Source organism: Gymnoscopelus braueri (genome assembly GCF_963280865.1).
Source record: "Gymnoscopelus braueri genome assembly, chromosome: 17".
Lineage (NCBI taxonomy): Eukaryota > Metazoa > Chordata > Actinopteri > Myctophiformes > Myctophidae > Gymnoscopelus > Gymnoscopelus braueri.
In genome coordinates, this window is record NC_137617.1 from 25,297,899 (window position 1) to 25,310,294 (window position 12,396).

Below are 12,396 nucleotides of genomic sequence, written 5' to 3' on the forward strand. Positions count from 1 at the left end.
CAGGTTCAGGCCACTGACCTTGCTGGCACGGATCTGTCTGTAGATGTCCGTCTGCTGTCGGATGCGGTACTCCAGGTCCGAGATGTGGGCCTGGAGCCAGTTCCAGTGGCTTATGATGGCAGCTCTCTCCACCGTGTAGCGGCTCTCCGCCCGCTTCCATCTGATCAACACACACACACAATGGACAAAATCACACAGTTAATGGGTGAACAGATTTTGTGTCTGCAATGGAACTGAATAAGTGAACGGACATATATGAGCTGAGATTATGAAGTCAGATTAACCATAGAAATAAAAGTATTGACTTTTCATAGCAGTGCTGTACTTCCATATCAAACACGGAAGAAGTAATTGCATTAATGCATTTGTTTGGTATGAAGCCGTGTTGGTCATGGCATCAACAATCAGATCCCACAGCCAAGTAGGTGACTGGGGAAATGCAAGTAGGACACTTATGACCTCTCAATACTTTAATATTTATGGAATTAATAGTTTATATAAAGTGCTTTTTTTTTACAAATAAAGTAAAGTAAATCCTGTGTTAATTACAATCTATTAATATCCAGTAGTGTTTCGGTATGATGACTGGGATCTACTGGAAATTGCAAAAGTATGAAACATGATAGATGCACCCATCTTTAAAACCAAGAGACCCCCATCTTTCACACCGTATTATCAATCGCAAAACGATTGGATATTCAGTCAAAGCGGTCTATTTGGGGCAAAGTATTGGCCAGCAAGCCTCCAGGCATTTCCCCTGGCGGACTGCAGAGGTCAGTGACTAAGAAAAGTGTCCAGCAAACACGACACTACTGCAGCCAGCCTGAAAGCTAATAAAATCACAAACTACGACAGAACAGTACATTATGCACCCACCGCACAGATTACAAAATAAGATCGGTTCCATTAGGCAGATATTTTACAGGGCAAGGAACACAGCCCAGCTAGAGCAGAACACTCCATTTTACCAGTATAACACACTGAATGGGCATTTCAAAGGCAGACGGGAGAGGAAAATGTCTGCTCATGCACTGTGGAGCTATGCCCGCAGAGGGCGCCATTTCATCAAAATAGGGGGCCGCACTGGCCGCGTAGGAACAATGAAAATAATGAGTCAGATGGCAGACAAAGATAGAACTTGCACACACAACCCTCCCTCCCCTTCTCTCTGTTTTCAATTTCAAGAGCTCCACCAGGATGGAGGAAGTGAAAAGGGCTGCAAGAGGAGGATGGAGCGAAAGAAAGAAGGAAGCAAAGGGAAGAATGGGAGGAGAAAGGGGACAGGAAGACTCTGCCAGCCCAGAGAGCCGCAGACTGGCTTTAAGAGCGATCTATAGGCCGCAGGGCTCTGAACGAGGGAGGTGGGGGTGGGGCTGGAGAAACTGGAGCAGTATGACAGTCACTGGGATGCCTCCAATAATCCAACTAGGAATCCTGCCTTACTGCCTCAGAAGGGGCATTTTTTACGGTCTGCTTTGTTGCAGGCGGCAGCCAGGCACTAAAGAGCCATTACTTGCATGAAAACCACAGTGATGCATTCTTCTTCAGTTTCATTTCTATTCACTCACTTATTCAGTGACTTGTTCAGCTCATTGCCTCAGTCACACAGGAACACAAATTCAAGGACACTGCTGTATAAGCACACTGGATCCCGCAGTGTGGTGTATTTCTGTAATGCCAACCTTAACTGACTCTAAGCTCGTCTCGCCAAACATACATAGGGGGAGGATGCAAACAGATGTCGCAACCTTCTTGGTCACGCCTCTTGACAATCAACTGGATCAATGCATCTGCATCTCATTTGAGTGTGTCCTGTCCATAGAGGGATCCTTCTCTGTACAGGGGTTTTATACAGGAAAATGTATTCATGTGATATGGAGGGGGTGGTCACATGAGCTTGCAAGTATCCTAAATACATCGCTGTCTGAGGCATGGACAGAAATGCCGGACCCAGTATTGGCCTGTTGACGAGGCTATGATGTGGTGGAGAGGTCACAGACAAGGGACACAGTAGTGGTGAGGAAAAATGCTCACTGAAAGTAGCATGAGTGTGGTTTAAGGGTATAAAAGAATTTGCACAGGAAGAGACTAAAAGACAAACATTATGAGTCCAGTGACGTTAACAGAATGGTGGACGACAGTAACACAGGGAAATCCCCCTCCTTACACAAGGGGCTAGCTCCCACACACAGACACCCCCACCGACTCCAGCACATATTACCCCCCAATAGCCAGCACACTATCTACCCCCTTACTCCCATACACAAAGCACCAGCAGCAGTCCCTATGGCCTCAGTTTTTCATTCGTCAGCACATTCCCCATTGTGGCGCTTCTCTGGACGCAGCACATATGTTCGGCAGTACCAGGCGTTCCTATACCATACCAACCTGGCTAAAATCAACAATGGCCATAGCCCAGCACTCCTACAAAAAGCCAACAGGCCCCTAGGGTTGAAAGCAAGCCAAGTGAGCTGAACGAGTCAACACCTGATATACAAGGACCAGCTTTCCAGTGGAAATCTACTACCCTGAATAAAAAGGAGTTCTCATAGTAAACGTCCCTGGAAGCCTTTCCGTCAGTCCCTGTAAGCAGTTCTGTGATAACAGGAAACTAAAACAGAATGTGTACCTTTGTCATACATGTTACTTTAACTGGTGATGTATTGTCACCAACAGCTAGGCCTATTCAGCTATTTGAATTAGGGATGCACCAAAAATTCGGCCACCAAAATTATTCGGCCAAATGCCCAATGAGTGAAATTATAATATTCCGAAACAGGATGTAGTAATGCTGTGACACCGTAAACAACAAATCTGTATTGAAATCAAAGAAAAACAACCACTTGCCATTTATAAACAGTGCACACTGACGGTCTTTGAAACAATGGTGTGTACCAGAGCCATATGGTCTGTGTGTAGTCCACGTTGAGTGCACATGGTCACGCTAGCCTCTCGTCAAACTAAACAAGCCATAACACATTCCACACGTTCATAACATAACATGGTCTTTGAAACGCCGATGTGTAGCCAGAGCCATGGGTCTGTCTGTGTGTAGTATACGTGAGCACGAACTGTCACTCATCTAACAAGGTAAAAATCCGTAAATCGTATCTCTGTACTAATTGCAAACTGTTAATAAAGTATTCAATCAAACACATTCCACGTTCATAACATGAAAAACAATGGCGTGTTTCCCGCGATTCAAATTATGTTTATTTGAATCCATCCGGTGCGAATGTTAAAACGATTCAATGCCAGACAAACAATAACAAAGCATTAGGGATATGGACAGGTGAACAACTATGCACTATTGCTGAGTTTAAGTGACACTAGACCATACCCGTGGGGGGATATGCGCACATGATTTGGCAACCCGGGAGCCAGCAAACACAAAAATGCTAATAAACAGCTGACATTTGGGGAAAGCGAAAAACGGGCTTCGTTGTTCCGTGCACATGGTAATGGTCAACGTCTGTGTGCAAATGCAGAGCAATTGCTCCAGCCACTGAGGAGAACCGGGCAGAAGAGTTTTTGGCCTCACCGCACAGAGCTTTGTCGAATTATAGGAGCATTGATGGGTGGACAGCAGAGTGACCATTAGGTTAGTAAACACACTCAAATAATAATAATAATGAAAATCAAACAAATCACATTCTGTGGTTTGGTATTCGGTTTCCAGCCATGTTTCCTCATTTTCATTTAGGAGAATTTGAATATTGTTATATTGATAGGTCAAATCTGCATCCTCTGCATGTCTAGCTTTCTGACGCTGCTTCGTTATGCATGTGGCACTTGAATAAGTGCAGAGATCAATGCATCAACTTACATCTCACTTCATTTATTAACCATTTAATATCTTAGTTGACCGTAGATCCCCCAGGGGTCTATACTAGGCCCCCTTCTTTTCCCCTCTACACAAAATGTCTTTGCCAAAATTAGCCAATCTACAAGCTCAAAATGTGTCACGACACGTTGTGAGCTGGTAGATCACTTATTTCCCCGGAATGTTCACTTCAGAATACAGACGCAAGGATTCATGTCGTTAAGAAAACTATTTAATACATTTGAATACTAGTAAATCCATGACTGAACTGTAGTGGTAGTAAGGATGGGAGCATTAGGATTTTATTGATTCAGATTCTGCTTACTGATTCCGGTTATTATTGATTCCCTGTTTCAGTTCCCAAAAAAAAGGTTCAAATTTCAGCCAATCAGGAGAGTGTGCCCATTTATCAGCTTCAATTTGATAGTGTTCCAGGCCAGCTCCAATTGTGTCTGTTCACTTCTTTGTCTCATCACTTCTAATTTCACCCTTGTTTACCCTGTATGATTGGTCTCTTCTGATTGGATAAAGTTGGCATCCCGACCTGAAAATGCATTTTCTGTTTACTAAAGAGCCTGAGAGACAAGGAGGCCTGTTACTTAACAAAACACTAATAGCAATGATTGCTGTCAGAATATAGAGCTATTTAACACTTATTTTAACAAATAAATGTTACTTACTGCTCCCTTCTAGGCTTACATTTTGAGCTTCTTGCTGTAAGTCTTATTTAGGAAAACAACTGCACTCATCACAGAGGGGGACAACCGTTTGGAGCTTGGTACACAAATGGCTCTTTTCAACTACAAGAAGTGTCCTGAAAGCAACAAAATGATGGAGCTTGCACAAAAACTAATTTCACCCACTGACGTAAACCTGTAATGTGACAAAACTGATTTTAATAAGGGAAAGCTGACCAAGGAGAAAACATAAAACCACAGAGCAATAAATGCATTTGTGGTGAAAAGACTACACACTGTGTCCACGCATGCTACACTGTCGCTCTAACAGATGCACAGGATATCTGTGTTGTTGATCCGTGACATAGTCACTGACAGGCCCTGACAGATGGCTACATACATCCGGTTATTACCACGTCTAGAAACCAATATTCTATTTATAATTTTGGTACCCAACACCAAGTGGTAGATATTGGGATGGATGAATGACTGCCCTCAGGTGAATAACAGCCCCTAATGAACCACTCTCAACATGAGATTCTCAGAGAGCTTCAAGTAAACAATCCAGAGAGGAAAAGACAAAGGGATGTCTTCCCCCTCCCCCAAATAAAAGCAAGGAAGAACAAAGGCCTGCAGATGTTGAACCTTTTAAACCACCAAATACAAAAAAACAATAATCACTTTCTGATTCCACTTCATATATTGTGCAGGCGTTGAGTCATGCTTATTACAGACTACAAGAGGAATTACAAAAGAGCGACAGCCGTCGCTTCAATTATGTGTTTTTCTCCTCAAGAGTCAAGGGTTTTGCTGAGGTCAAAGCATGGGAACAATTTGAGGGCAAAGATGAAATGATTATGCAGGTTCGTTCAACTATGCCATGAAGGTTAACTGATGTTTCACAAGACGGACGGTCGAAGTCCTTATCACACAAGGAAGTGGAAGACAGAAGCGTCAGCCTCTGGAACAAGTCATACCGTGAGGGAGTGGGGCAGGGAAAACTAGAGGGTCAAATTCAGCCAGAGCTGCAGCAGTCATTACATAAAAGATGGGGTTATGTAACGCCTGTGGGTTCATGCTGAGGAACTGAGCTAAACACATCCAGATGTGTCAAACAGAATAAAAACCCATACACACAGACCTATATACACATACAAAGGAAATGTGGAGAGGGGGGAAAAAAAGAAAGGAGAAAAAAAAGTCTGCAACGTAATGCTGAGGCATAAGCATGAAAGGCACGCCGTAGTCTCTGCCAACCCAGTTACCCTGATTCATACAATCATAAGGCATTTGAACACGCTGGTTAAAAAGAGAGAGAAAATACCAGAAAGGTAACACATTCTCTAGGGTCTTGACCTCTGGATGAAGTCTGACAACCTGGCATCATTTAGTCATCTACTCCTGCAATATCACCATTCCAGACTGTTTAGTAGGGATGGAAATGAGGGATAGTTTTGCAACCGATAGTAATCAGGTTAACTCACATACCCAACTCAAAATGAAAAATGATCAGAATGGAATTTATTTTGGCTCCTGTCAAACTGCAATATTCAACATGACAAATAAAAAGTAGGCTTAATAATAGCCTAAATTGTGTCTTAATCTGCACAGCTTGTAAAACACAGTATAAATAAAGCCTATTGACCTTAAATCCGAATTCTTACACATCACTTTGCCCCTTGCATAAACATGTGTGAGAACTGAGTGTCGCTTGTTACCCGTTATATATGCTTGGATGAAAAGGTGCTGTGATTTAACATGTTCACGAATCATGAAATGGTCTGCATGTTTGTGATGCCACTGTATCTCAACTTTGTGCCATGTCTTGTGAAACAAAATATATAATAAATAATCATGCCATTATAAACTACTGACATTTATTTGCATAGCGATTATACTCCTTCCTTTGCTCGTAGTACAGAACGAACATATTTCTGACATTAATACCCATATTTGTAGTGGTAACGTAAGGTGATGGCATTTCTAAATGAACGATTGGTTGCGCGACGTGTCACGCACCAAAAAGAGACGATCTACAAGCTCACGAATGCTCAGACCATGGAGTTTGTAGGTCGGCTATTTTTGCTGCATAACACGAGCGTTCAACTCAGCATATCCACAAACTTACATTGTAGTGCAAACAAGATAACGTATGTCCCTGGCTCTTAAAAACGGTAGAATGAAGGAGAGGATGTATTTCTAAAATCCTAAAAGACAAGACCAAGTCATTAGATGGTGGGCCAGAACATAATCAATGGTTAATTTAAGAACTGGAACTTTGACTGACCATCTTATGCAAATGCTGTTGCTATAAAATGTAATAAAGATTTGTGTTATAAATGCATACTGATAGAACCGCGTGTGTAATCAAATGTTACAGGTGCAGATAGAAATGCGTGGGGTATCAGTTTGTGATGGCCTCATCCTTGAAATGTTGTACAAAGGGGATATTAAGTTCATTAAAAGTTCTAAAAGAACATCTGGAGACAGATAGAGCTCCTTTCGAATAGAGATAAATAAGCTCTTTCATAGTATAGGAGCTCAAGGTCTCTTAGATATGGAGAGAAACTGTATGAAACAGCTGCCTGTTATTCACTCTGAACATGGATAAAGGAATTCATCAGGTGGGGGTAGATTTTCTATTTGGACATTATAGCCCAGGGGTTCTCAAACTTTTTACATTGAAGGAACCCCAGTTTGATATGCAAATTTAGGTCATGGACCCCCATAACTGAGTGTACAAATGTGTACATTCTTGTACACTCTAACTACAAGAGTCCCTTTGTACATTCTTGTAGTACAGGCCTTTAAGGGTCACATTAGTTCCAAACAATCAGTAATTTAGCTGGTGACCCCCTTGAAGCCCTTCAAGGACCTCTGGGGGTCCCCAGACCCCACTTTGAGTATCACTACTAGCCTATATGTTAAGACTGTCACATATTGTAAACTATTCACTAAATTACTTGCCGGGCCAGATATCATCACTGGCGGGCCACTTCTTGCCTAACACTGCTCTAAAATGTAGTTACTATGGGCAGGGTTTGGATGGCAATATAGCCATTGCAACAGATTTTTATTTTTATAAAAATAAATGTATCTTTTTTTATTAGATTTTTATCCTAAATACGATTATTCGAATATCCGATTATTATGACCCATCCCTACTTTATTTATTTTCGTGATAATTACAGTACCCTGCGATAGTTGTCGCAGACGTTTTTTATCACGATAAACAATAACATCGTATATCGTCCCATGCCTACACTGTTTCAGCTGGATTTGAGAATTCCCTTTCAAGTCTGTGAGGCTGCCTAGAGGCCAGGTCAGAGAGAAATCCCCGTCCCTTTGATTTCAATTAAGGTCAACTTTACTTATTTGAAGCTAGGACAGGTAAAAGCAATATGGCAGAAACTGAACCTATCAAATCAATCAGTCGTCATTTAAGATCAGATATGCTTGGCGCAGGACTCTACACCGACTTTTCCACTGGTAGCACTGATACAGTACTATTCCTTTAAGACTGAGACTCCATGTTGCCTGTAAATGACAATCTGAGACCTTGCAGATCTACAAGCAAGCAACGCATCACATCGACATGCATGTCAGTTTACAGATCTAGAAGTTTGTGTGTGTGCTGTATCCTAACACTTTACCTGATCAAACTAAATGTAACAAACAACACATGTGAGGCAATTCAACTATATTCTAAAACTTATTAGACAATGGATATGTTTGTCTTATGTGCACCAGCGATTCAATTCAGAAAATGGGTGTGGGCCACATGGAAGTTGTGTCATGATCCTAAGAATCCAGGGAAAACATTTTGATTGTATGACCTACAGTTCAAATGTTATAGGCCAAAATGTGACAGGCCAAAATGTGAAGTGGCCTGTTATAGCACCACCATAGGACAGATTTGAAAAATTTGGAGTACAAGATTAGCTGCTCACAGACAAACTCACAGAGCGAAAACATAATCCTCGGATTCCCCGCCCTCGGCCGTTCCGGCATGGCAGAGATAAAAAGTGATGGTAATTCTGTGGCCTACTGGCCACAGAAGTAGAAGAGAAACACAGAAGATTAGCTCGACACTCAGACAGCTGTAAAACAAAATGCAGTCAAGAGTCAATCTAACCTATATCAAAAAATTACAGACGTGATGTATAAAGTACGCTGAATATAGCCTATTTTTGTAATAACAGCAATAAGAATTCATTTAAACAAACGACCATACCTTGGAATTAATCTGAATACCAATATAGTGAATAATGTTCTTACATGCTTCCTATGAGAAACAATACCAAACTGAGCTACTCATCGTGCGTTTCATTTTACGACACTTTTAGCTTTATCAAGTAGCTGTCGTATTCTCGCACGCTCTCATCTCCTGGCAGCGTTAGAACTACTGTAACAGCTTGACCTCACAGAACACGGTGAAATAGCACAGAATGAAAATTCCGTAAATAGACGACTAGAAAAGCCGTGCATATGAGCCGCGAATCCCACAGTGAAATAATACAGGTTGCAACCCAGAAGCAGAGCAGTCCCCACAACATGATTTACAATTCTGTGCCTATCGGTATATAACTCAGACGGCGCCGAGTAGGCTCAAGCAAACGTCGCAACGTTCAGCACGGCAACTCGCTTGCTTTAGCTTGCTCGGTGGTGCTTCACGTGGCTCCAGTTCGCTGGAGACTGCACGCCTCCAACATGGTCCAAAACGTAACAAAGTCAATGGAGGGGATTCGCGGCTCCTATGCACAGGTTTTCGGGTTTTCTAGTACCGGTAGTCTATGTACGGAATGTCAATCCGTGCTATTTCACTGTGTTGTGTGAGATTGGGTTGACTGTAAATACAGGGTTACTCTGTATCCTACTAGGTTATTGCGCCTCCCAGAGTGAAGACATCTCCATTATTTAGCCAAAAAACAAATGTGGAGCATGTCTTTTCTTTAACGAAAAATACAAATTAACCAATAAGCCGTTAAGCATCTTCAGATTTAACTTTTTGCTAACCACTGACATCCCTAGTTTGATGCCTTGCCCATCTACAAGCACTTATGTAAGATCTGTCATTTCCTGATGCGTTATTGTTGCCTAAGAAACCAAAGGCTGTGCTCTGCCTCTCTCTGTTCTCAAATCTGTACACCCCCCCCCCCCCCACCGTGCCTAAAAAAAAGAACCATTACAATGCTTCCACAAAGCGTCTCCAATTTGAAGTCTTTTTCTGTGTAAGGTATGGGAAATCCAGACATCAGCTACCACCACCCCATGCCCTGCTAGATGCGATTACGGATGTCACATCCACACACACACACAGGCATCCTGGCTGGAACAGAGTGGCCCTGCAGCATGAGCATGGCAACAGATGTTGGCTGACCACCAATCCTCTGGGTTACGGGAAACCATGTCTACGGTATAGGCCAGGGTGAGAAGATTACTGGTACGTAATACAGCGCCAGTTAAATGTGCAGCCCCAAATAGGTGTTTTCCACAACGGCTGACTTGAATAATTGAAGTGCTGCTACGTGAAGACGACATTAAATTGTCTTCCTTGTTGCCTGCCGAGCCCTGTAAGCCGTTAATTGGTGACTGAGACAGAAACGTCAGCTGTTGAAGATGAGATATTATGGTTATCTACACACCCTGCCTTTCTGAAAGAAGGCCTTGTTCACAAGGATATCAAATCCCACCTCTGTGTAGGGTTGGTAACCAACAACCAGTTCCCAATGGTTTTCAACTGTGGGACTGACAAAACAAAATACATAACAGGCTTTCAATTCTGTTTAAGACAATATACACAGATCACAGCAGCATTAAATTAAATGTTGTTTTACACCACTAATATCGAAACATCAGCAATGTTCATTATGCCTTCGAGTAAATAGTTTGTCACAGACCTACATGAATTTCTTGTTTCTCTTTCCTCTGTGTAGGGATTTCCAATGCCAGGTGTTTAAATAAATGTTTCCTGATTTAGACGATGCTGTAAAAATTTTGGATTTCATACTTCATACGTGCAGTTTTAAATGCACCTGAACAAAAACTGAGGAATGAGATACTGCACCATCAAAGCGAATTAACTTACAAAATAAATAAAAAACATTTAAAATTTGACCTCCATTGAAAAGAATGGCATTCAAATTTGCAACTCTATTCTGGTTTTGCAATATTAACCTCCTCAGCTCCACTGCATGGGAAGCAACAATGACATAGTCATGCTCCACCCTCCACCGTTTAGAAAAACACAGCTGCCTGCAAACTGACATACAAGCACTTCATAACATTGCTCAACACGCCACCTGTGGAAATGTCATTTCCTGCACGAGAGGCAGCGGCTCACATATGAGCGTAGTGTAATATAAAATGATGCTATGTTTGACAGGATGCCGTCTCCTAGTCCTGACAATGCCCAGAAAGCCACAGATTCAGGTGGACTAAACGACCATGACACTACAGGGCCAGAATTTTTCCAGCAAAAATAATTTGCATAACTTGCTGGAATGGCAATGGGAGAGGCCGTTTTAACATGCCCTCTTTGTCAGCAAAAGTTCTGGTATTGCCTGATAAGTGACCGTTTGTTTATTTTCTATTATAGTACTTTATACTTGCGCGCGAGGTGACTGTAAGCACGCGAGATTGTAACTTTAAGCCATTGAAAGAACAGAGGATGAGCAAGCTGTTTTCTCATTCTTTTTTCTCTCAATCATTCATTATCATGGGGACGCAGGGGTTAACAGGTGGAGTGGAGTTGGCAGATCTGTTTCTAGCATAAAATCTCAAGACATATCTTGAATTAAGGTTGTGTGATATGTCAAAATATTCCTATCGACCATCGGTAGCAAACAAAAAAAAAACACAGATTGACGAAATATTCACGCTAGAAAAGCAAATGAATGTGAGAACAGCTTTCTAGTCGTTAGCTCAAGTAATACTTCGACGTACAGCTGGTCGCGGGTCGAAAATGGCAGATCTACAAGCTCACAATGCGTTGGCGTCGCGTACGAGACGCATTGTGCGCTTGTAGTTCTGCTATTTTCGGTGCACGACCCCGTTGTGCGACGAAGTATACATTCGGCTGTAATACGCGCAGTGTCGGGTTACTATAACCCTAACGTGACTGTGGCCTGTCAGTGAACAGATGAGACGACATGCACCTCTCTCACTGACCAAAATGTGTTCAGACAATGAAGAATTATAAAACATACATCTTCTTCCATAGGATATTCTTTTCAGGACTAAGCTAAGATCAGTCTTTAAAATTCAGACTAAATAAATCATGCCGCTGCAGGCTAAACCCGCCCGGGCCGTCCTCCACTGTAACGGGTACTCGCAACACGCGTCGGGCAGCGAGCCACGAGCGAACTCATATTTCAAATCGAATTGATTGACTGCATGGTGATATAAACACAACCAACACAAGTTTTAATATCCATATTCCAGACTAGTAAAAGTTAAGAATCAAGTGCTGGATCTTGTGAGACTTTTCGGAAAAATTACTTGGTAGCTTGCAGTAAAATTTTGAATGCCAAAACTTCTGCTACACAAGATCAGTGGCCGTTTTCACATGACAATTTTCTAAATTTCCACTATACTTCCTGCACTTTGGCTCTGTGAAAACGGGGCTTTAATAGAATACATTCTACCAGCAGTTGTTTCTTAGATGGACAAGGAGCTATACACATTCCAGGGACACCCACCTCAACATCCCTTTAGGAAATATCAACCCAACTGGAAAAAGGTGAAAATAATGCAATAAAGTTCAAGATACCGTGCTTCACAATAGTTCCCCCTTTTTAAGGGTACGTAGTATGCAAACGTGATGGCCGTAAATTGTGGTTTTCAATAAAGGTTCCTAAACCAAACCCCATGTAGGGGGGTCAGGGTCATACCTTG

General features: G+C 42.1%; 1 protein-coding gene across 4 annotated transcripts in view; it reads right to left on the minus strand.

Moving 5' to 3' along the window:
- The window catches only part of LOC308104677 (KAT8 regulatory NSL complex subunit 1-like), a 42,433-nt gene that overhangs the window by 18,384 nt on the left and 11,653 nt on the right, over positions 1-12,396 (minus strand). For all 4 annotated transcript variants that reach the window (XM_080455149.1, XM_080455148.1, XM_080455150.1 and 1 more), the window contains one exon: positions 19-160. In XM_080455149.1, the coding sequence (XP_080311275.1) occupies positions 19-160 (142 nt within the window). The remainder of the gene's footprint in view (positions 1-18; positions 161-12,396) is intronic.